General features: G+C 36.6%; 1 protein-coding gene across 4 annotated transcripts in view; it reads right to left on the reverse strand.

Moving 5' to 3' along the window:
• The window catches only part of NDUFS4 (NADH:ubiquinone oxidoreductase subunit S4), a 130,282-nt gene that overhangs the window by 84,975 nt on the left and 18,214 nt on the right, over positions 1 to 27,093 (reverse strand). For all 4 annotated transcript variants that reach the window (XM_055251678.2, XM_055251677.2, XM_063622653.1 and 1 more), the window contains exon 2: positions 760 to 838. In XM_055251678.2, the coding sequence (XP_055107653.1) occupies positions 760 to 838 (79 nt within the window). The remainder of the gene's footprint in view (positions 1 to 759; positions 839 to 27,093) is intronic.

A 27,093-nucleotide genomic window follows, 5' to 3' on the forward strand; every position in this document is an offset into this window, starting at 1 on the left:
CTGGCTCAAAGTTGAGTGATAAAATACTGTACAATAATAAAGGTACGTTAAGAAACACTGATAATGGTAAACCAGATATAAAATGAAAAGCACACATATACAATTATTCATTTCTATCAGAAGTTTTGAAAACATTACAAAATGTATGCTATTGAAGCATAAATATCAAGCTGCATGTCAAGTAACAGACCACACTCTAAAAAATTTTGTAAGTGATGGCTGCCAAAATTCTGTCTGTTATTGATTCACAAAAGATTATTACTCATTTGTTGCTAGTCTTGCTAGTTGTAATCTCTCATACATATGAAGAAATAAAATGTGTGTGTGTGTGTATGCATATACACATATATACATATAGTGATAATAAACGTTGCATGCTTCCAAGAAAACCTAATATACTTAGTTTTAGATAGTACTAGCAAGTATCTCACAACTTAAATAGGAGTGTAACTGAGAAAATAAAAAGCAAAACATTCATTACAAAAAGTAATGAATGTTCTGCTAGTTATAAACACCACAAAAATGAAAGCCTTTCATAATTTTAATTTATTAATATTTGCACATGGTTTTGTATTTGTTTATAATGCTTAATATAAATTATCTTTTGATGACAAATACTTCTTCTTAAAATTTAGGTATAATCTAGAAATTCAAATTCAAATCACTTTCCTGAAAACTTGGAACACCATACTGAATATCTATAGTACAAAAATAACCCTGAAGGCAGAACCATAGCAGTGTGTAGTAGAAAATCCTTACCAATTTTTCATCAACTGTTATGAGTTGTGTGTCTTGAGTCTGGTCCTGTGCCAATCTCCATGTGGAAGTCCTCAACGACCTGCAGCGCAAGACTTTAAGTTAAAAAAGGATCCAGGCAATGAGAGGAGAGACAGACAAATCTTACATAAACAAGCTACTTTAACAATATCTGTCTTATTAAAAAAAAAAAAAAAGGAAAGGAAAGAAAGAGAAGAGGGCACAAAAGTCCTTTCTCTCTGCAATTAGTTCTGTCTGCTGAGTTTTTGGCAGACTCACTTGACAGTTCACAAGAGGCTGCGCTTTACGTCAGTCTTCAGGCTCTCTGTCACAGAAAGGCCACCAGTGACAAGTACTGTACTGCTGTCTATGAGTGTACAGTGGCTGATTTGTCACGACCAGCCAGAAACATGCAAAGCTATACCAATTGTTCTGGAACACTGGTTCTTAAATGGATGGCATCAGAAACAAAAAGAAAAAAATCCCAATCACAATAAAAAGTTTCTTCACTCTAATTTCACACCAAAAGTATTTTACGTAGGAATGATTTGTATAACTAATGCTATTAGTTTAGTCCTGTAGCCCATTCACAAAATGGGAGAAATAAAATTAGTTAAAATGAAAATATTAAGTTAGAAGTAAAATGGGCAGAGAATCTAGCCCCTTTATATTAGCATTTTCCTACTCTCACTCCAATTACTTAACGTTAACGGACGTTTCATGTACACATTGTTGTTTATACTACTGAATGTCATACCTACCCCTGACTGTGCTGTGACATTTTAGCATCTTAAGAGTTTTCCAGACTATTAGGCTATCTGATACAGATTTCTCTTGCAAAAGTAAGTATATACAACTGTGGCTCAAATTTCCACCCCAAATATATGGCATTTGGTCCTTTCTTTTTTTTAACACAATATATTCACTACCATAGTTTTAACGCAACATAACCAATAATTGACAAAAATAACTGATACAAATAGTTGAACTTTTTGTGCTAAAAGTTCAATTTTGATAATGTGTACACAGCCGTATAGAAAACCTTCTTAATTATAATTTAAAGATAACATAATACAAGAGGCTTTACTGCTTTATGAATATACTTTAAAATATCTGTCAATTATTTCCCAAATTTAAGGTATTATGTAATTCTTCATCATTGTAAATGCCCCACTCAGAAACATACCTACACAAAATGTACTAACATGGAAATAACTTTAGATGATTTACCCAAAGTTAAAATATATGTCCTGGTTGTTATATTAAAGAAGTATAATTAAGCACCTCTTAATATCTATTTTATTTTGGAAATCATTAAGGTCAATAACATGGCAATAAAAAATTTAAATACTTTTAAACAAATCCACATATTACAAGAAAAACGTTGGGTAATGATGAGAGAACTCATGAGAATCTGAAATATCAGAAAATGTCATCACATTTTCTAAATACAGTAAGTAGTTCCCCCTCATCCTTGTAGGATACATTTTAAGATGCCCAGTGGATGCCTAAAACTGTTAATAGAACTGAAACCTACATACACTGTTTTTTCTAATACATACACACCTATGATAAAGTTTAATTTACAGACTAGGCAGTAAGAAATTAACAATAACAATAATAAAACAGATCAATTAAGTAAAACAAAGGTTACTTGAACACAAGCACTGCAATACTGAGACAGTCAATCTTATCACCAAGATGGCTACTAAGTTTTGACTAACACAGGCAGGTATCCTATACAACCTGGATACACTAGACAAAGGGATGATTCACATCCTGGGTGAGACAGACCTGGATGGCATGAGATTTCATCACACTACTCAGAATGGAGCAAATATTAAATTCATAAATTGTTTGTTTTGGCAATTTTCCACTGCATATTTTTGGACAACAGTTGACCGTGGGTAACTAAAACCGTGAAAAGCTACACTATATTTTCTCAAATGAAGAGGCTGGTTAGATGAAAACTGCAAATATTAGGTAGATTAAAACTCTGTACCCATTTTGTGCAATTTTTTACTACAAAGGGGATTTAACTTAAAACGATTATGTCTTAATTGTTTAAGAAAATCTTAGTATATATTAGTTGTAATCCAAAGTAAAGTTCTTAATTTATACAACCATATATAATTTACTTTAAGGATAGGTTTATTTTAATAATTTTAGGTTAACCTCCAACTAATTGTAATAATAAAATTATATAACATCTTTTGTAAACGTGTGGCCGGGCGCGGTCGCTCACGCCTGTAATCCCAGCACTTTGGAAGGCCAAGGAGGGCGGATCACAAGGTCAGGAGATGGATACCATCCTGGCTAACACGGTGAAACCCCGTCTCTACTAAAAATACAAAAAATTAGCCAGGCGTGGCGGCGGGCGCCTGTAGTCCCAGCTGCTCAGAGGCTGAGGCAGGAGAATGGCGTGAACCGGGGAGGCGGAGCTTGCAAGTGAGCCGAGATTGTGCCACTGCACTCCAGCCTGGGCGACAGAGCGAGACTGTCTCAAAAAAAAAAAACATATATATATATATATTATAAACAAACGCACTGACAAAAATTTATATCAAGCTCTATGTAAAAGATAATACAATAAAAAGGACAAAAATGTTAAGTAAAACAATCGTACCATAAAGTTAAAAATCACAATAAAAATTTTTTGTAAAAAAATTTAAGATAGATTGCAAAGTTATTTTAATTTTTATGAAAAACAATAATTATTTCAGAAAAATTTGCCTAAATTAAAACGTGTGCTTGCGTAAGTTATATCATGTGATAAGTAACTACCCTCTAAGCAGAAAACAATTATTAAAGGACTCAAATACCAGATGTGGAGAAAAGTTTTTCTCCAATTCTGGACAGTTAAGGTAGCAACGAAGGTCCAGAGTCAATTATGAACACAGCATTTAATAAATTATACCTACCGGGCTGGGCACAGTGGCTCACGCCTGTAATCCCACCACTTTGGGAAGCTGAGGTGGGTGGATCACCTGAGGTCAGGAGTTCGAGACCAGCCTGGCCAACATAGCAAAACCCCATCTCTACTAAAAATACAAAAATTAGCTGGGCTTGGTGGGGCATGCCTGTAGTCCTCCTCAGGAGGCTGAGGCAGGAGAATCTCTTGAACCTGGGAGGCAGAGGTTGCAGTGAGCCGAGATCACACCACTGCACTCCAGCCTGGGCAACAAAGTGAGACGCTGTCTAAAAAAATGAATAAACAAAAAATAAAAACAGGCCGGGTGGGCCGGCTCACACCTGTAATCCCAGCACTTTGGGAAGCCGAGGTGGGCAGATCACCTGAGGTCAGGAGTTCCAGACTAACCTGACCAACGTCGAGAAACCCAGTCTCCACTAAAAATACAAAATTAGCTGGGCGTGGTGGTGCATGCCTGTAATCCCAGCTACTCGGGAGGCTGAGATAGGAGAATCACTTGAACCCGAGAGGCGGAGGTTGCGGTGAGCAGAGATTGCGCCATTGCACTCCAGCCTGGGCAACAAAGAATGAAACTCTGTCTCAAAAAATAATAACAACAATTAAATAAATAAATAAATAAAAATTATGCCTACAAAGTATAATCTATAGTAAATTTTAGAGTACACATGAATTATACAGTAAATATCTGTTTGTTGATTAGCCTGTAAGGAATGTCACATCAGTGAAATGGTAGATGTAAGGAAAATATTAAGAGTATAAAAACCTTGTTAAGAAAAAAAGATATAAAGCCTAGAAAGCACAAAGGAAAAAATGACAGAAGCTATTACATAAAACCAAAAACATCAAAACTAAACATACTGTAAGTGAAGTGTAAGACAGACAAGAATAATACAAAATAGAACAGTAAGGAATCAACATCTAAAAGAAGTAAAAGAACTCGTACAAGTAAATAGGGGGTCATTTCTAAATTTTAAAAGATGAACTCAAACAGCAACAAAACCACCCAATTAGAAATGGGGAAAAGACCTAAATAAACATTCATCCAAAAAAGATATACAAATGGCTAATGAGCACATGAAATGATGCTCAACAGAACTAATTAGAGAAATGCAAATCAAAACACAATGAGGTAGCATTTTATACCCTTTTACAACATTTTAGTATACAAAAAACAGAAAATAAGTATTAACAGAAATGTATAGAAATTGGTACCCTTATGGGAATGTAAAATGGTACTACCACTATGGAAAATGGTATGGCAGTTTCTCAAAAAATTAAACAGAATTATCCTATGATCCAACAATTCCATTACTGAGTATATACCTAAAAGAACTAAAAGTGAAGACTCAAATAATATTTGTACACCAATGTTTATAGCAGCATTTTTCAGAATAGCCAAAAACAAAAACAGCCAAAATATTAATAATCATATTTTACTGGGCAATGTACCCAGTAAAATAGTGTTCTCAGTAGTAAGTGTTCATGTAGAAATAATGACTAACGTGTAATCATTAGAAAATAAATGGTAATTTTACTTACTCTGCTGTTTAATATTCATTTTTGACAAACTTAAAAACATTGTTTGCCTCATGGGTTTGCCTTTATTTTTGTCCATCTATTTGTTTTGTTAATTGGCCTGTTCAAATTTCCAGGTTTGTAAAGTATCATTCTTAATTCTCAGCCCAAAGGATAAACTCTGAGGGTTGTGATTGTGATTATCAATTATCATTACTGGTCAAGGTAATTATAAGTGTACAAGCCATTTATTCTGTTTTTCTGTATAAGTTTCCTGAAAGAAAAAGAGATATCCTGAAAATGAAAATCAATAAAACTTATTTCTAATCCTGGTTTTTATCAATAAACCTTATTTCTAACTCTGGTTAAGTAATTTGGTGAGATTTTTGTCTTTTTTATTGTGTTGTCTTTTACATGCAGCTTGATAACTATGAGATAAATTTTTATCAGTGTATTTATTTATATAAACATCTTTTGCTGTAGATGAGAAAATCTCAACTCCTCTGCCTTTATATTTTTTGAAAACATAAAATGACGAACTTGTGGCTCTAAAGTTTCTTCTAGCGATGACAGTCTATTTGATTCTAGTAAGTGGAATTGACGATAGTTCTACTTTGTTTTAATAATCCCCTGTGGAAATGCTATGCAAGAATCACCCAACTCACACAATAATCTGTTTTTCTTTAAAAAAACTCCTTCAAAACCATATATATATACACCACATTTTCTTTCTTTCTTCATCCACTGATGAACATTTGGGTTATTCTGTAAAAACATTCATGTGCAGGTTTCTTGGTGGACATTAAATTTGCCACTTGTTTGGGTAAATACCCAGGAGCACAACTGCTGATCATATGTTAAGACTATGTTTTAGCTTTGTAGGAAACTGCCAGATTGTCTTCCAAAGTGCTGTACCATTTTGCATCATCACCAACAATAAATGAGACTTCTTGTTCTCTTCATCCTTGCCAGCATTTGGTGTGGTCAGTATTTTGGATTGCAGCCATTCTAAGGTGTGTAGTACTATTTCATTGTTGTTTTAATTTGTAATTCCCGAATGACATATGACGTTGAACACATTTTCATATGATTATTTGTCATCTGTATATCTTCTTTGGTGAGGTATCTGCTTAGATCTTTTGCCCACTTTTTAATTGGGTTGCTTGTTTTCTTATTGTTGAATTTTAAGAATTATTTGTTACTGTAGATATAGTTCTTTATGAGATATGTGTTTTGCAAATATATCTTCCTAGTCTGTGGCTTGTCCTTTCATTCTCTTAAGAGTGTTTTTCACAGAGCAGAAACTTTTAATCTTAATGAAGCCTAACTGATGCATTTTTCATTCATGGATGATGCTTAGTGTCTTCCTATCCATGTATCCATTAGGATCTTCTTTGATATCCTTCGTCAGAGTTTTCTATTTTCTTCATATAGATCTTGTAAATATTGTTTTTAATATTTCAAAATACACTTTTCAAAAAGTCTTAAACAGTGGAAAGATTTTTAAAACATTATACTGAAAAATAGCATCTAAACAACACTACTGACCCAACGTACTAACACTATGTCCCTTTTGAAACAATCTATCAACTAAGAATAATTTAGTAAAATTCCCATATTCCTTGTAGCAGTTTGAAACTGTGACTCCAAATTTCTTTGACGATCCTCCCTCCCATTAAGAGCTGAAGTCTGTATCCTGTTCTCCTAGAATCGGAGCTCTGTGATTCCTTGATCAATATAAGAAAGTTAAACTGAGGTTATGTGTGTTTCTAGCGTCAGACCTTAAGAAACGAGCTGTTTTCACTCCCTGTCTCTTAGAATATTGTTTCTTAGGATGTTTCACTTTTGGAACCCAGCCACCAAGTTGTAAAGAAGACCAAGCTGTCCCACAGAGAGGTCCATGTGAAGAGGAACTGACAGCCAATAGCACTTTGCCAGCCATGTGGGTGAGGTATGTTGGACATGAAACCTCTCGTGGAAGTTGAGCTATCCCAGCAGACACCACATGGAGCAGACAAACTTCCCTGCCAAAACCTGCCCAAATTGTACATTTGTAAGCAAAATAGAAGACTACTGTTGTTTTAAGCAACTATTGGGATGGTTTGTGTCCAGCTATAGATTTAAAAATATCCCTATAAATAACTGAATATGATTTTATAAACATTAAAATTGAACCAGTAATTTCAAAGGACCAGAAATAATGTGTTGGACTTTTAGACAAAATAAAAGTCCTAATCCTATAAAAACCATTATGCAGTCAATCTTTAGCCTTTTGATTAGAACTAATTATGTTTGTTGTCAATTTATTACAAATTAAATTAACCTAGACTCACATTATATCATAAAGTATTTCCATGCTAAGCCATAAGGAAGTATTACTGAGAGTTTTAATTGACATAAAATATATACATTTCTCCATGCCACAATAATTTCCTCACACCTGTAATGTGTTGATATTAAACCTTTGAAAACCTTCAAGTTAATAATCTTGAAGCTTTTCAATATCTTGAATCAATAAAGAAAATTTAAACTGTCTTCAGCATACTGTATTCATTAGATAGAAAAAAGAGAGAACCAACTGTTAATGGGAAAATTAAAAATTAAAGGTCAAGGGACCATTTTATTTTATTATTTACTTTTTGATACAGGGTATGGCTTTATCACCTACGCTAGAGTACAGTGGCATAATCATGGCTCACTGCAACCACGACCTCCTTGGCTCAAGCAATCCTCCCACCTAAGCCTTCTGAGTAGCTGGAACTAGAGGCACACACCATCCCACTCGGCTAATTTTGGGGGTTTTTTTTGTAGGGATATGGTTTCACCATATTGCCTAGGCTGGTCTTGAACTCTTGGGCTCAAGGGATCCTCCTGCCTCGGCCTCCCAAAGCACTGGGATAACAGATGTGAGTCACCAAGCCCAGCCTAAGGGACCATTTTAACATTCTGGAAAGACAGACTGAGTAAAAGAAAAAGAAAAAGAAAAGAACCCACAAATGCTTTCTTCAAATTAGAGAAAACAATAGTGAAGATAATTTGTGTAAAATCCCTTTAGAACACCACAAATTCTTTTATTTTCACTTAAAGTTTTTGCAGTAATTTCTTATCTTCATCTACAGTACTGAATATTATCTTAAAATGTTCAGCTGGTCAAATCAGTAAAAAGTAAGCACCTCCTGCTCATAGAGGAGGAAAAAGTAAGGATCCTTTTTCTCATTCTTCTGAACCAGGTACAACTATGGTAGGAACTAATAGCAGTTGTGTGTCTGGACACAGCTCAAGCCCAAAACTGAAACTAATCCTTTCAAAGTCATCCAACGGATTAAAGAAAGATTTGTGCAAGAGGGATAAGGGTAACTATGTTCACGTAACAGACTCTGAAATGGACTTGAAGAGTAACAAGTAGAATGTGGGCAAGATACTGGAGGATGCTAAAAAGAAACCGGAGGGTGTGATGGAAAATGTAAAGGAGAAAGAAATGTATCTACATTTATAGCAACAGGTTATCAAAATAAATATATATGAGAGAAGAATAAGAAATAAAGATGTCATGGTGATGACAGTAATTATATTACAAAACACAAGGAACATATGAAATGTTCACATTTAAGAAGGTCAAATCACTGAGCTACCTTGGCCACAGAAGAACACGTCCCACTGGCTTGGAATGCCTTAATGGAAGAAACTGTGTTGCTAACCTTTGACATGTCTTATTAATAACTGGAAACAATTTACCACAAAGATGTCAATTATTAACTTATAAATTAAATACAATAGTAATACAAATCCTAATAGAATTTTTTTTTAATGACTGTACATCTTTATTAGGTGTGTAAAGGTAATTTAAATATTATTCTGGGTGCATTTTTTCCTTATTATTATTATTATTATACTTTAAGTTTCAGGGTACATGTGCACAATGTGCAGGTTTGTTACATATGTATCCATGTGCCATGTTGGTGTGCTGCACCCATTAACTCGTCATTTAGCATTAGGTATATCTCCTAATGCTGTCCCTCCCCCCCCTCCCCCACAACAGTCCCCGGAGTGTGATGTTCCCCTTCCTGTGTCCATGTGTTCTCATTGTTCAATTCCCACCTATGAGTGAGAACATGCGGTGTTTGGTTTTTTGTCCTTGCGATAGTTTACTGAGAATGATGGTTTCCAGTTTCATCCATGTCCCTACAAAGGACATAAACTCATCATTTTTTACGGCTGCATAGTATTCCATGGTGTATATGTGCCACATTTTCTTAACCTAATAGAATTTTTATAAAATTAGGTGATTCTCATGGGGAAGAAAAAATTCATAAAAAATAACCAAGGAAATTTGAAAAACAATAATATAGTAAGATTTCCTTGCCAGGTAACAGACTACTGTAATTAAAATATCATTGTATATGCCCAGGCACAGACATATACATCAAACAAATAGTACAGATCAGAGTACAAAAACAGACTATGTAGATCTGTAGATTTATTACATAATAAAAATACAATTTTAAATCAGTGGTGAAAAATAATATTGAGACAATAAATAAATAATATTGAGACAACTGGCCATCCTTTCATGGAAGCATAATGTCTGAATCCCTTTCTAAAAGAATTACATCATATACTAAAGAATTCCAGATGGATTTAAAAATCAACGCATACACACACACACACACACACACACACACACACACAGACATACGTATATACAAATGCAATGTATGTGTATCTGTGTAAAAAATACTGAGATAATATATAAAAGAGGTTTGTTTTAATAACTTTTGAGTGGTTAAAGTCTTCCAAATTAAGGCAAAATATCCACAAACTAGGAATGAAAAATAATTTCTGAACGACAAATTCATATAAAGGAAAAATCAGAGATAATAAGTAAAACATATAGTAGATAAAGGACTAATCTGTAGGATACATAAAAAATGCTTACAAAGCAAAAGAAAAATCATTCCAAAAAGGGAAAGGGAATGCAGATGATATGAGTACAACAGACATTAATATTAATGATATCAATAATCACTTTAAATGCAAATAATCTAAATATACCAATTAAAAGAGTTATCAGAGTAGATTAAAAATAAGACACAACTACATATTACTGAAAAGAAATCCATTTTTAATTATAAAGACGCAGACTAAAAGTAAAGGGATGGAAAAAGACATAGCATGTCAACACTAGTCAAATCTTGCTTCAACAGCTAAATTAATCTCAGACAAACGGGACTCCAGAACAAGAAAAATTATCAGGGATGAAGAAGGTGATAGTGATAAAGGGGTCAGTTCTCCAACAAGACATAACAATTGTTGGTGTGTATGTACCTAACAAGAAAATGTCAAAATATGCTATGCAAACACTGATGAAACTACAAGGAGAAATGCCTTATTATTGTTGGACACTTCAACACTCTTCAAATAGTAATTGACAGAGCCAGTAGACAGAGTATTAGTAAGAATATGGTTGAACTAAACAGCACAATCAATTAACTGGATATAATTCGCATCTGTCAACTGCTTCATCTAACAATGGCAAAAGACAGATTCTTCTCAAACTCAAGTGAAACATTCGCCAAGATGGGCCACATTCTGGGACATAAAACATACCTTAACTAATTTAAAAGAATAGAAACCACACAATGCAAGCTCTCAGTCAGCAATGGAATTAAACTAGAAATCAGTAACAGAAAACTAGAAAATCTCCAATTACTTGGAGATCAAACAATACACTTCTAAATAACTCATGGGTCAAAAAACTCTCAAGCAAAATTTTAAAATATTTTGAACTGAATGAAAATGAAAATACAATGTTCAAAATTTGTGGGATGCATCAAAACCAGTGCTTAGAGAAAAACTTACAGCTCTGAATGCATGTATTAGAAAAAAAGAAAGGTCTAACTAAATTCAATAATCTAAGCTTCCACCATAGGAAACTAGAAAAAAAAAAGGGCAATATAAACCTAAGGCAAGAAGAAGATAAAAAAATTATAGTAAACATCAATGAAATTGTAAATAGGAAATTGGTAAAGAAAAATAAACAAAACCAAAAGCTGTTCTTTGAAAAGAGCATTAAAACTGGTAAACCTTTAGTCAGGCTAACAAAAAAGAGAAACAGAGAGACAGATGAGAGAGAGAGACAAAGCCCTAATATATAAAATGAAACAGGTATCATCACTACTGATCCCATGGACATTAAAAAAATAGGGAAATATTATGAACAACTCTAAGCTCACAAATTTGATAACTTAAATGAAATGGGCTAATTATTTGAAAAACAGGAATTACTAAAACTCTCACAAGGAGCAATAATCTGGACAGGCCTATATCTATTAAAGATCATGAATCACTAATAACCTTCCAAAAAAAGAAACCATAACGCCCAGATGGTTTCCTGGTGAATTCTACCAAATATTTAAGGAAGAAATGACACTAAATCTCTACAATCTCTTCCAGGAAGTAGAAGCATGTAGTAACTCATTCTATGGGACCAGCATTACCCAAACATCACAACTAGATAAAGGCATTACAGGAAAGGAAAACTATAGACTAATTCTCTTATAAATACAGATGCAAAAATTCTTAACAGATACTAGCACTGAATTCAACAATGCATGAAAAGATTTATATACCATGACCAAGCAGGATTTATTCCATGTGTGATTCTAAAATTCATATGGAAAGACAAAAGACTCAAAATAGCCAACGCAATACTGAAGAATGAAGTCAGAAAACTGTTATTACCTGACTTTAAGACTTACTACACACTGCACAGCTATAGTAATCAGGACTGTGGTATTAGCTATAGAACAGATGAATGGAACAGAAATAGACTATTCAAATATAGTCAACTGATCTCTGAGAAAGAAACAAGGGCAATCCAATAATGACAGTCTCTTCAATAAATGATGCTGGAACAACCAGACATCCACATGCAAAAACTTAATCTACAGAGTGACATTACACCTTTCACAGAAATTAACTGAAAATGGCTCAGGGACCTAAATGTAGGAAGCAAAACAATCAAATTTCTCAAAGATAACGTAAGAGAAAATCTAGGTGACCTTGGGTTTGGTACTGAGTTTTCAGATACAATGCCAAAAAAATGATCCATGAAAAATAAATGAGTAAGTTGGACTTCATTGAAATTAACAGCTTTAGCTCTGTGAAAGATACTATTAATATTAAAAGAATGAAAAGACAAGCCACATGCTAGGAGAAAATATCTGCAAAACATATATCTGATTAAGAACCTGTATCTACAATAAACAAAGAATTCTTAAAACTCAACAATGCTGGGTGCAGTGGCTCACGCCTGTAATCCCAGCACTCTGGGAGGCCAAGGCGGGCAGATAGCTTGGGGTCAGGAGTTCAAGACCAGCCTGGCCAAAATGGTGAAATCTGCCACACCCCCTCATCTCTACTAAAAATACAAAAAATTAGCTGGGCATGGTGGCACGTGCCTGTAATTCCAGCTACTCAAGAGGCTGTGGCAGGAGAATCACCTGAACCTGGGAGGCAGAGGTTGCAGTGAGCCAAGATTGCGCCACACTGCACTCCAGCCTGGGCAACAGAGCAAGATCCCGTCTCAAAACAACAACAACAACAAAACTCATCAATAAGAAAACAAACAACCCAACTGAAAAGTGGGCAAAAGATCTAAACAGACACCTCACCAAAGAAGATATACAGATGATAAGTATATGAAAAAGTGCTCAATATCATGCATGTCATTAGGAAATTATAAATTAAAATGAGACAGCGCTACACACCTATTAGAATGGCTAAAATCCAAAACACCACACTAAATGTGAGAAAGGATGAAGAGAACAGAAGTCTCATTCATTGCTGGTGGGAATGCGAAATGGTACGGCCAATTTGGAAGACAGTCTGGCAGTTTTCTACAAAGCTAAAACATAGTTTTAACATATGATCAGCAACTGTGCTCCTAGGTATTTACCCAAATGAGCTGAAATCATATGTCCACAAAAAAACATGCAAAAGAATGCTAGGGAAATGAAAAAGAAAACCATTAAGATACCACTTCAGATTTATTAAGATAGCTATTATCACCCCTCAAAAAAACAAACAAAAAGTAGCAAGTACTGGCAAGGATGTGAAGAAAATGGAACACTTGCTCACTGCTGGTGGGAATGTAAAATGACGCAGCCATTATAGAAAACAGTAGTGCTATTCCTCAAAATATTTAAAATAAAATTACCATATAATCCAGCAGCTTCACTTTGGGATTTATATTCAGACAAACTAAAGCAGGGACTAGAACAGATATCTGTACACTCAAGATTATAGCAGCATTATTCACGGCAGCCAAAAGACAGAAGCAACTCTACTGTCCACTGGCAGATGAATGTGTAAACAAAATGTGGTATATACATACAATTGAATATTATTTTGCCTTAAATGGAAGCAGATTATGATATATGCTACACCATGGAAGAACCATGAAGACATTGTGATAAGTGAAATAAGCCAATCACAAAAGAATAGTATATGATTCTACTTATACGGGGTATCTAAAGTAGTCAAACTCATAGAAACAGAAAGTAAAATGGTAGTTGCCAGGGGCTTATGAGAGAGAAGAATAGAGAATTACTGTTTAATGGGTACAGACTTCAGTTTTAGAAGATGAAAAAGTTCTGGAGATATATGATGGTAATGGTTGCACAACAACGTGAATGTACTTAATGGTAATAAAATATACTTAAAAATATTTAAAATGGTAAATTTCACAGTATGCATAAACCACGACAATATTTTAAAAAGAGCATGCCTTGTGAAGAAACAGATAATCCCTGGTTTACAACACCAATAAAGACACATATGCAAAAGTTTGTCAAAGATGAAGAAGATTTATAACTGCCTAGAGACAGCCTCTTCACATATGCACATAAAAATAGTTTGTATCTATTAATCACTCATCTCCTTGGAAAATTTCAGAAGTCCAGAATTAAGCTGTTGAACTTCAATATGATTATTCATTTGTACTGCCTCATGGAACAAATTTTCCCAAATTATATACTTTTAAAAAACTACTAGTGCTTGCCTATGTAATACAAAATATGAGATAGTTTTTGTTATATGTCCTACCAATTATTAACCTCTTGATCTTTTAGACTTTGCATAGCATCATTATTCAATACGTTCTACATAAAAACAGTTGATAATTGTGAATCTTTATTAATAGATTTATGTTATAAGCAAGCACATAAGAGCAAATCTTAAATATGCTTATGAAAATGTAACAGACAAAACACAAGGAAAAGGATGTCGAATTAACCAGTTTACTCCTCTACTGGACATTTTTGGCTAAACTGCCTAGTTCACCTTTCAGCAACAAGACCCTTAATTCAATCAAAACAGGATTACTTCAAAGCTACTTGGTGTTTTTTTAAAAAAATCATTGTACCAATCAATCATGTATAATTCTGTATATTCCTCACAGGGCTTGTTAGTCATTCCAGCTGGGCACCCATATTCCAGTTCTTCTCTGTATTAGGGTTCTCTAGAGGGACAGAACTAACGAGGGAGTTTATTAAGTATTAACTCACACCATCACAAGGTCCCACAATAAGCCATCTGCAAGCTGAGGAGCAAGGAAAGCCAACCTGAGTCCCAAAAATGAAGAACTTGGAGTCCGATGTTCAAGGGCAGGAAGCATCCACCACGGGAGAAAGATGTATGGCTGGGAGGCTAGGCTAGTCTAGTCTTTCCGTGTTTTTCTGCCTGCTTTATAGTCTAGCCACGCTGGCAGCTGATTAGATGATGCCCACCCAGATTACAGGTGGGTCTGCCTTTCCCAGCCCACTGACTCAAATGTTAGTCTCCTTTGGCAACACCCTCACAGACACACCCAGGATCAATACTTTGCATCCTTCAATCCAATCAAGGTGACACTCAGTATTAATCATATTCTCCTTCTAATCGTATTTTGAGACTACACTCCCATTGCCACTTCTTGGTTAGGTGTAGGAACGTAACTTAAATTAGTGAAGTATGAGGGGAAATGACGTTATCCAGCAGTAGCTTTAGAAGTCAATGCGTAACTTCCTCTTTTCCTACATCCCAGTAACCAACAGAGGTTAGTCTGAGTTCCCAAGTGAGGATACACGGAGTAGCATTCCTGACTGTCCCACAAGGGAAATGGAGCATGAACAAGAAATAAATCTCTGTTATTTTAAGCTACAGGTATTTTGGGGTTTAGTATCCTGACTGACACAGCTTGATAAGCAATTCTCTATTGAAGTACTTCTCTAGGGACTACCATATGAGAATTTAAGTTGTATGATGTCTGTTTTACATTGACTGAGGTTGGGAGTGTTATAGCTTGAGAGTTTACTATTTTCAAATGAATCAAGATGTTGCTCTTAAAAACCTACGTTTTGGTCTTTAAGGGCAGAATAATTTATTTTCTTACGCTTTTGAAGGTCAGAAGGGGTCAAAAAGCCATTAGATGATCTGCTTCACAACTGCTCTAATGCTACTGTGTCATCTTGGAAAGATCACCTCCTAATTTTTTTTTCTTAAAGATGGCTATGCGTTTTCTCTTCACTTTCAAGTATTTCAACTTGTCACTTTTTGCTTCGGTTTAGGATTCTTTTGGTCTAAAACTTCTCTGTATCAGCCCTAAAACTACTGAGATTACGTTTGTATAAAAAATACATTAAAAATAAAATAAAAACTGAACTGAAAAAGAAAATATGGTGAAAATACAAGACATGACATTTCATTGTTTGGCAATATCACATCAAAGGGAAAGCTAGTTGGTACAAGTTGCATACTTCAATTCAAAAATAAAGTGCCTAAGAGTGGTGTATTTGCGAATGGACTGACATACTGTTTTTTAAAAGGCTGATGATCATATCATTAAGAATAATGAATACATGCAGAAGAAAACAAAAATTACCAGCATTCATATACTTTTCACTTCATGAAACAAACTGGAAAACAGTCATGTAGTAACTTCACAGTCAGTCAGACTCGTGAAAATTCCAGATCTGTCACTTAGAGCAATATGATTTGAACACATTGTTTCACGACTCTGCACTTCAATTTCCTCATCTGCAAAAACAAGGATAATAATACTGCAAATAATTACTGGTAGAATTAAATAACTAGTTAAGTAATTGGCATGAAGTAGCTGGTGTGTGGAGAAACAAATGTTCACTTTTTTCCCTCTAGTCACAAGCAGGACCAATTCACAGGAAGGCAAGGGAGGAAAGAGAACCCCCCTGAAGACTCAGATGCTGATCGTTAACATTCTTGAGCTGAGCAGTAAAGAATTTTTAAATTAGGGTATGTACATTGTTTTTTAGACATAATGCTACTACACACTTAACAGTCTACAGTGTGGTGGAAAAATAACTTTTATTACTGGGAAACCAAAAAATTTGTGTGACTCGCTTTACCACGGTATTTGCACAATATAGTGGTGGTCTGGAACCAAACCTGCAGTTATCTCCAAAGCATGCCTGTACAACAATCACTTACTAATAACTGGCCTCTCTGCCTCTAGTCTTCTCTTCCTCAAAGGCACCTTCAACCTAAACAAGTAATTATTATACCCAATCATGTGACTCTTTTGGTTGAAATCCTTCATTGACTCAGTGGTAATTTACCTTAAAAAATTGAAGTATTGCCAGGCACGGTGTCACACCTGTAATCCCAGTTCTTTGGGAGACTGAGGCCAGAGGATTCCTTCAGCCCAAGAGTTGAAGACCAGCCTGGACAACATGGCAAAATCCCGTCTCTACCAAAAAACACAAAAATTAGCTGGACATGGTGGCACATGCCTGTAGTCCCAGCTACTTGGGAAGTTGAGGTGTGGAGTTATCACATGAGCCCAGAGGGCGGAGGTTGCAGTGAGCCATGATAGCACCACATGCTCCAGCCTGTGAGACAGAGCGAGATGCTGTCTCAAAATATATATATATATATTTAGGGATGGAATACCATGATATTTATAATTGAGTTTCAGATGGCTTAGATCAATATATGTGTTTGTCTGTTGCTAATCTATACATACTCATATATATGCATTTTGCTCATTTATATATATATATATGCAAAATAAGCAAAACCAGCAAAATATTAACCTACTAACCATGTTAAATCTAGGTGGTAGGTTTATAGATTCACTGTACTCCACTTTTCTGTATGTGTGAAAATTTTAATGGAAAGTTAAAAAATTCAAAGCAACATGAAAATTACGATTAGTATGCCTCCTCTGGAAAAATGGGCAAGAATAATATACTTTCTTAAATATGCATAAACGGACTCCAAGCATAAGAAACTAATAATGATTTTTTGGGAGTGGGGTAAGCAGTGCTAAATGAGCAGACGGGACACAGAAGGAGACTCTTGGAATTTATTTTATATATATATAACTCGGCCAGGTGTGATGGTTCACGCCTGTAATCCCAGCACTTTGAGAGGCCGAGGCAGGCAGATCACTTGAGGTAAGAAGTTCGAAACCAGCCTGGCCAACATGGTGAAACCCCGTCTCTACTAAAAAAAAAAAAAAACAATTAGCCGGGCATGGCGGCACATGCCTGTAATCCCAGCTACTCGGGAGGCTGAAGCAGAAGAATCACTTGAACCCGGGAAGTGGAAGTTGCAGTGAGCCGATATTGTGCCAATGCACTCCTGCCTCAGTGACAGAGTACGACTCCGTCTCAAAAAAAAGGAAGAAACAGGCTGGGCATGGTGGCTCACGCCTGTAATCCCAGCACTTTGGGAGGTCAAGGCGGGCGGATCACGAGGTCAGGAGATCGAGACCATCCTGGCTAACACGGTGAAACCCCGTCTCTACTAAAAATACAAAAAATTAGCCAGGCGTGGTGGTGGACGCATGTAGTCCCAGCTACTCGAGAGGCTGAGACAGGAGAATGGCATGAACCTGGGAGGCGGAGCTTTCAGTGAGCCGAGATCGTGCCACTGCACTCCAGCCTGGGCGACAGAGTGAGACTCCATCTTAAAAAAAAAAAAAAAAAAGAAGAAGAAGAAACAAACATACAAAAAACTCTATGACTGCATTATTCAAGATATTACACCGAAAAGCAATGTTGACTATATTTTTACTTATGACATGATTATGGTAAGGATTAAATCAGATAATGTACATTAAAACCTTAGTAAGTGCTTGGCACTTGGTCAAGGCTCCATGAATATTAGCTAGTCCAGCTGTTGAAGAAAAATAATCTTCAGTATTAACAGTACAAGTTAATTTTAATCAAACCGTAGAAATGGCTAGTCACACTCTCTAGAAGTGGCTATTTATGAACATGAACTTCAAACAGCATTATCAAAATTTATATCAAAGGGTTTTTCTGACTGGCATAAATCAACATTGAAATCATTTTTCTTTAATGAAATGAATGGTATCTGAAATATATGGTTGGCTAGAAAACCTGCTTGGGCACTACTAGACAAGCCTGTACAATTTAGCAGGCTCAGCAGCTCAGACTTTTAGAGTAACACACACTGTTTAGAGCTCCATTTGGACCTAGGATTTACTACTTGGTGGAAGATACTGTTGCCTGACCTGACCAGTCCTGCCTTCAGACTACTACTGTTATTTAGCTTTAGTGAACTAAGATTCTCGTCATGGGGCCTATGAACCACCTCTTCATAGAGGACACCAAAGCATGGCTTGACTAGACAAGTGACCATTCCTATAATCAGAATGTGTTCTCTACCTCATCTTTAGTGAGCCAAGGTATCACCTCATAGAGCTACTGAGAAACTTAAATGAGATATAAATGTTAAGTATTTAGTATAGTTCCTTACCTATTCCCAGAAAAATTATTAGCAATGATCATTATTATTACTTTTGAGAAACTAAAGTTGCTAGATTACAGTCAACTAAAAAAAAACGGTTCAGATTAAAAATAACTAAACAGGCCGGGCGTGGTGTCTCAGGCCTGTAATCCCAGCACTTTGGGAGACCGAGAAGGGCAGATCATGAGGTCAGGCGTTCGAGGCCAGCCTGACCAACAAGGTGAAATCCCGTCTCTACTAAAAATACAAAAATTAGCTGGGCATGGTGGCGCATGCCTGTAATCCCAGCTACTCAGGAGGTTGAGGCAGGAGAATCGCCTGAACCCGGGAGGCGGAGGTTGCAGTGAGCCGAGATCGCGCCACTGCACTCCAGCCTGGATGACAGAGTGAGACTCCGTCTCAAAATAAATAAATAAATAAACAAATAAACAAACTAAATAATTCATTTTCCTGAACAACTACAGTAAAGTTTGCTACCTATGGCCTGTTCTAGTGCAATCATTTTTCTGAAATCAGATTCAAACCAAGGAAAGATTTAGTAATAAATAAGTTAGTGTAACTAGAAATTATTTGGGTTTTTTGTTTGGGTTTTTTTTTTTTTTTTTTTGAGATGAAGTTTCACTCTTGTCGCCCAGGCTTAAGTACAATGGCGTGATCTCGGCTCACTGCAACTTCCATCTCCCAGGTTCATACGATTCTCCTGCCTCAGCCTCCTGAGTAGCTAGGATTACAGGCACCTGCCACCACACCCAGCTAATTTTTGTATTTTTAGTAGAGATGGGGTTTCGCCATGTTAGTCAGGCTGGTCTCTAACTTCTGACCTCAAGTGATCCACCTGCCTCGGCCTCCCAAAGTGCTGGGATTACAGACATGAGCCACCGCACCCGGCCAATATTATTTGTTAATAAAAGAAAAACTGAAAATATTCTATATTAGTGAGCAAAGCAATGCCATTTTAAAATACAATTTAAAAAAGGGATGTCTACAAATTTAATGTACTTGGTAATTTGCTTAAAATTAATAGAAAATTCCAATAGTTTCAAAAAAGAAAAAAATATCAACTCAGAAATGTAACATAACAAAAAATATACGCATAAAAGCATAAAAGGACACATAAAAATAAATTACAACACACACAGGCACAGGTGTATACACACACATACACGTAAAAATTTTCTTTTCTTTTTTGAGACGGAGTTTCGCTCTTGTTGCCCACACTGGAGTGCAATGGCACGATCTCGGCCCACCACAACCTCTGCCTCCCAGGTTCAAGCAATTCTCCTGCCTCAGCCTCCCAAGTAGCTGGGATTACAGGCATGTACCACCACACCCAGCTAATTTCGTATGTTTAGTAGAGACGGGGTTTCTCCATGTTGAGGCTGGTCTTGAACTCCTGACCTCAGGTGATCTGCCCGCCTAGGCCTCCCAAAGTGCTGGGATTACAGGCATGAGCCACCACGCCCGGCATAAAAATTTTCATAGTGGTTAGCTTAATGAAGAAAATAGTCTGCTTGTAATTCAATTTATGCTTTTACAGGCTTTCATACTATTTAGGAAAAACCCAACAATTATTTATTATAAGATTCATCCAAATCAAGTCAATAAAACTGCAGACTACTAGAACAGAATGAGTAATTAAAACTCCCACTGGCTTCCCTCATAAATTATTAATAGTTACCTAAAACCCTAAGTCAATGATTTTTTAATAAGTACTATCAGAATTATATAAGCAATTTGCTTTTAATCACAAAACGAATCTAATCAACAAGAAAATGAGACACAAAACCAGTACTTCTTCAACTGACTTTTCATAATATCCCATAATTTTAAAATATTCACCTAAGATTTTTTAACTTTAAAACATTTTTGGTCAGGAGCTATGGCTCACGTCTGAAATCCCAACACTTTTCTGAGGTGGGTAGATTACTTGAGGTCAGGAGTTTGAGACCAGCCTGGCCAACATGGTGAAACCCCGTCACTACTAAAAACAGAAAAACTAGCTGGGTGTGGTGGCGTACACCTGTAATCCCAGCTACTTGGGAGGCTGAGGCACAAGAATCACTTGAACCCAGGAGGCAGAGAATGCAGCGAGCTGAGATCCCACCACGGCACTCCACCTTGGGCGACAGAGTGAGACTATCTCAAAACAGAAACAAAAACAGAAAACATTTTTAGTTATGCTGGTAAATATCCAGGCAATAAAAATACTCTGAAGAGAAGTTTAAAAGATCTAAGAAGAGTTAATATTTATTAACTACAAATTGGCATACCTATGTTTAAAAACTCATTTGAGGCCAGGCATGGTGGCTCATGCCTGTAATCCCAGCACTTTGGGAGGCAAAGGCAGGTGGATCACCTGAGGTCGGGAGTTCAAGACGAGCCTGGCCAACAAGGTGTAACCCAGTCTCTACTAAAAATACAAAAATTAGCCGGGCATGGTGGCAGCTACTCGGGAGGCTAAGGCAGAAGAATCACTTGAACCCAGGAGGCAGAGGTTTCAGTGAGCCAAGATTGCGCCATTCCTCTCCAGCCTGGGTGATAACGGCGAAACTCCATCTCAAAAAAAAAAAAAAAAAGCTCAGTTGAACTCTGTCAACCATATATATTTAAGAATGTATACCAAGATTCTAATTCCTATTCTCAATTCACCAAACATCTACTATGAAATATCTATTATGTCTTACGCACAATGCTAAACCCAATAATAACTTGCTTTCAAGATTTTATAGTTTATTGCGAGAAGGCAGACATGTAAACAATAATCTCAATGCCAATAGTTTGAATGCAAATGGTACTTTCTATGAGAAAGGTACATATGAGGTACTTTTCTATGCACGGAGAAATAACTGTGCATTGGGGAGTGGGAGGTGTAGTGAGATGCAGCAGGACTGTAAGGAAAAGCTTTTTTAACAATGTTGCCTGTACCTGCCAGATACTTTTGTTTTCACTGATCATCCAACACCCCAAGATTGAAAAGGTAATTAAACATTTAGCATATTACTTGAATTCTTTCACAAATTTTGTACTTATTATGTGCAGTACAGTCTTGGCAACCACGGCTGGCAACACTTGGCAACTTTTAAATGTAGGTACGGTACCACATAACCAGTAGCTGAAATTATGGTTGAAAAGCCATGAATTCTTCATCTTCCCAAATTTACTCCCACCAGTAAATTTTGCCACCCATCAACTCCCAGTAATTGAAATGAAATAATAAAATATAGCGATACCTATAACATTTAAAAATCCCTTAAACTCTAGTTGATTCCTATTTTTGAGTTGCTTTTATTTCCAAAATACATAGAATTGAACAAATTTAGCCAAATAAAATCATGCGGTATATTTAATGCAGACTATAAACAGAATGTATAATCTTCTATTTCAAAAGTCTGGGTTTATACCGCATATCAAGCATTCTGCTATTCTAAAATCTATAACATAATAGCTATACAGCTATTTATTATGGAAAAAAATTACAATTGGCAATTACTTAGATTTGCAATACATGTCCATTCCTTCATGAACAACTTTGGAGTTCTAATAACCCAAATCACATGGAAAGCTGTCTTTCTGACAGGATTCCACATATACATTTTAGTAAATATTGCCATAAGATAAAGTTTGCAATAGCATTATTCAATAGTATGAAATAAGCATCATAAAGCTATAAAAGTCATCATTTTTTGGTAATCTCTGACATTGTCCATGATGGCTACATTTAAAACCCAAACAGTTATTTCATAAGAAAAAAATATATAAGGCCGGGTGCAGTGGCTCACACCTGTAATCCCAGCATTTTGGGAGGCCGAGGTGGGTGGATCGTGAGGTCAGGAGATCGAGACCATCCTGGCTAACACAGTGAAAGCCTGTCTCTACTAAAAATACAAAAAATTAGCCAGTCATGGTGTCGGGCGCCTGTAGTCCCAGCTACTCGGGAGGCTGAGGCAGCAGAATTGCATGAACCCAGGAGGCGGAGCTTGCAGTGAGCCGCGATCGCGCCACTGCACTTCAACCTGGGTGACAGAGCAAGACTCCGACTCAAAAAAATATATTATATATATATTTTATATATATATAATATACATAATATATATAAAATATATATATATATATAATGCTATACTGCTATATATATATATAATGCTATACTGCTTATGGAGATGCTGCTGTGCATTAGTTTTAAATTTCTATATGATTCCATAATCAAATGAGTCCATAGATATTTACCAAGTACCTATTATATGAAGTATCTATTACACGCTAAGTACTGTGTTATCCTGTAAAAACAAACAGGTGAAGAACAGTTCCTGATCTTGAAGAACTTAAGTCTAAAGAGAAACACAGACAAGTAAACAGGCCATCACGATGAAGCATAGTAAGTACAGCAGGTCTTTGAATAGTATCAGCTTGTTCAAGGTCATTTTGTTACATGTTGATGAAAAAGAAAAAACGAAATTAACTCCCGGCCAGGGTACTATCTGTGTGGAGTTTGCACATTCTCCTCATGTTCACATGAGTTTTCTCTGGGTACTCCAGTTTCCTCCCACATCCGAAGGATGTACATGTGAGCTGAACTGGCATGTATACATGGCCCCAGTCTGAGTGAGTGTGGGTATGTATGAGTGTGCCCTGCAATGTGATGGCATCCTGTCCAGGGCTGGTTCCTGTCCTGTGCTCTGAGCTATCAGGGCAGGCTCTGGCCACTCTTGACCCTGAACTGAAATAAATGGATAAGTACCTTACTTGTTTTTATTCATCTTTCTTAAATATGTATATAGCTCACTATTTTATTTATTTTATTTTACTTTATTTTATTTTATTTTGAGACAGAGTCTCACTCTGTTGCTCAGGCTGGAGTGCAGTGGCGCGATCTTGGCTCACTGCAAGCTCCGCCTCCTGGGTTCACGCCATTCTCCTGCCTCAGCCTCCCAAGTAGCTGGGACTACAGGCTCCCAACACCACACACGGCTAATTTTTTGTATTTTTAGTAGAGAGGGGGTTTCACCGTGTTAGCCAGGATGGTCTCAATCTCCTGACCTCATGATCCACCTGCCTCGGCCTCCCAAAGTGCTGAGATTACAGGCGTAAGCCACCGCGCCCAGCCCTAGCTCACATTTATTTTAATGATTAATATTAGAAACGCTTGGGCCTTTATTTAGAAATGCGATTTTTTTTTAACTCTTGTTTTATATCAATTAGCCTATGGTCAAACTGGTTTTGTTTATACATTGTTTCCCTTAAAGTAGCAGTTTCCAAAAACACAATGATGAGGTAAGAGAGGGAGCTCTAAGACTTCATAGATAAGTACTTAATCTAAACTTGTGAGTTCAGATAATGCTCCTCAAAGAGAATGATGGTTAAACTGCCACCTGAAGGATAAACAGGACTTAAATAGGCAAAGGGTGTTGGGGGTAGGGCAGGGGCAGAGAAGGCATAGACAGGAAAGCAGAAGAAATAGTCTAGGCAGACACAGCCTTAATTATAGAAAAGAGAGAAAACATTTAGGGGTTGCAAGCAGTTGAGAAATACTAAAATAGAGAGTTTATGTACAGCTAGAGATTGGGTCAGGAGGGGACAGATGAAAGTATGAATGCCAAAAAATGAAGTGAGCAGGGAATATGAAGGACTCTGTGGCATGGTGGGAAGTTTAGACTTTTGCAACATGTACCCAACATGGAGAACAAATTGAGACTGATGAGAGGGAGATCAGTTAGGAGGCAGGATGATAGCAATAGCTATAGCAAAGATGGAAACTGATTCAGAGTTAGGAAAATGAATACTAGAATTTAATGACTAGCTGATACGAAGCCTAAGAGAGGAAGGAGAGAAGAATAATACATAGGTTTCTGGCTTAGACAACTGGCTGGGTGTTGGTGACAATTACTAAAAAAAAAAAATAAGTGTGGCCAGGCACAGTAGCTCACGCCTGTAATCCCAGCACTTTGGGAGGCTGAGGCAGGCAGATCACCTGAGGTTGGGAGTTCGAGACCAGCCAGACCAACATGAAGAAACCCCATCTCTATTAAAACTACAAAATTAGCTGGGTGTGGTGGCACATGCCTGTAAGCCCAGCTACTTGGGAGGCTGGTGCAGGAGAATCGCTGGAACCCAGGAGACGGAGGTTGCCGTGAGCCGAGATCACGCCATTGCACTCCAGCCTGGGTAACAAGTGCGAAACTCCTAAAGAAAGAAGAAAAGAAAAGGAAAGAAAGGGAAAGAAAGAGAGAAAGAGAAAAAGAAAGAAAGAAAGAGAGAAAGAAAAAGAAAGAAAAGAAAAGAAAAGAAAAAAGAAAAAGGAAGAAGAAAGGGAAAATAAGTAAAGTTGTGGAGAAGTCATCATTGTAACATCGTTTCAGGTATGCTGGATTTGAGATGCCTGTGCAAAATCCAAGATGAGGATGTCTAGGTGCTTAGATCTAAGCACTTAGAATTCATGGAAAAGATACAGAATCACATCTTTCATGAAGAGCAGGTCCTAAAGTCAGTGTTAGGCAACAATTGCAAATAGCAAAAATCATCTTTGGAAATTCTAATTTAGGAAGCTCCCCTCCAAAGGAGACTCACATACTATCTCTTAATAAGCCAGTCGTCTAGCACTAGAACTACCGTTCCTTTATTTGAGTTCTAAATGATTATTAAGTAGAAAAATAAGAGTATTAACTTGCATTTTTAACTGTTTTTTAAAACTTCTCTACCCATCTGTAGTTGCCACATACATATGTTGAATTTCTTAAGTGAAAAGTACATATGATGTAAATAAATCATATACATTTAGGCTTTAGTGTAAACAGATGGTAAATGAAGTCATGGTGGATAACGAGACACAGGGAGAGTATATTAGTTTCCTATAGTTGCAGTAACAAATTACTACGAAATTGGTGGATTGAAACAACACATATTTAGTACATTTATTCTCTTATAGTTCTAGAAGTCAGAAGTTGGAAATCAGTCTCACAGGGCTAATATCAATGTGTCAGCAGGAATGGACTCTTCTGGAGGCTCCAGGGGACAATTTGTTTCTTGTTTCTTCTAGCTTTTAGAGACTGTTGGCATTCTTTGACATGTAGTCACATCACTCCAATCTCTGCTTCCAACTCTAGACTGTCTGTTTCTCTGACTCCACCTGCATCCTTCTTATAAGGATCATTGTGATTACATCAGGCCCACCAGGGTAATCTTCCCATCTCAAGATCCTCAACTTTATCACATCCGCAAAGCCTCCCCTCCTTTTTATTTTAAAGAGATGGGGTCTTGCTCTGTCACCCAGGCTGGGGTGCAGTGGCGCAATCATAGCTCACTGAAGCCTCAAACTTCCAGGCTCAAGCAATCCTGTCTCAGCCTTCCAAGTAGCTGGGACTACAGGCACATGACACCACACCTAGCTAAATTTTTATTTGATTTTAGTTTTTTGGAGACAGGGTCTTGCTATGTTGCCCAGGCATGCAAAGTCCCTTTTGCCAAATAAGGTAACATTCTCAGGTTCTGGGGATTAGGACATGAACATATTTGGTGGGTGGATGTGTCATTATTCAGCCTCACAGAGAATATACAAAAATAAAGGCACTGGTAATTGTCTAGTGTGCAAATTGGATGGTGGGTTCACAAGAATTCATTTTGCTATTATGGTTCCTAACATATATATGATACATATATTCATGTGTATATAAAATATATAACTTGAAACATTTTAGAAAGAGTAAAGAGGTATAAATCAAACTCTTAAGAAACAATGATAGTTCAATGAATGGGCAAAAGATAATGTATACTGAAAGAAAACTGAGACGGAGTAAAGCCAAAACAGAAGTCGAGGGAAGAATCTTTCAAGAATGCGACAGTCATCTCTTTGGATAGTAAAGGTCACGTAAGATAAGGACTGAGAAGAAAATATTCAATTAGCAACAGGGTCACTGCTGACCTTGATCAAAGCTATGTCAGTGGAATGGTAGATGCCAAAGATATATTGTTTTGGGTTGGGGAGTGCACGGGAGGTCACAATTTGGAAAAAGCCAGGTGCACAAAATTCTATTATATATTTATGCATAAAATACTGCAAATAAGTAAGACGAAATCCAGGATGTTCTGATAAACCAAAACAA

Source organism: Symphalangus syndactylus, chromosome 18 (genome assembly GCF_028878055.3).
Source record: "Symphalangus syndactylus isolate Jambi chromosome 18, NHGRI_mSymSyn1-v2.1_pri, whole genome shotgun sequence".
Classification (NCBI taxonomy): Eukaryota; Metazoa; Chordata; class Mammalia; order Primates; family Hylobatidae; genus Symphalangus; species Symphalangus syndactylus.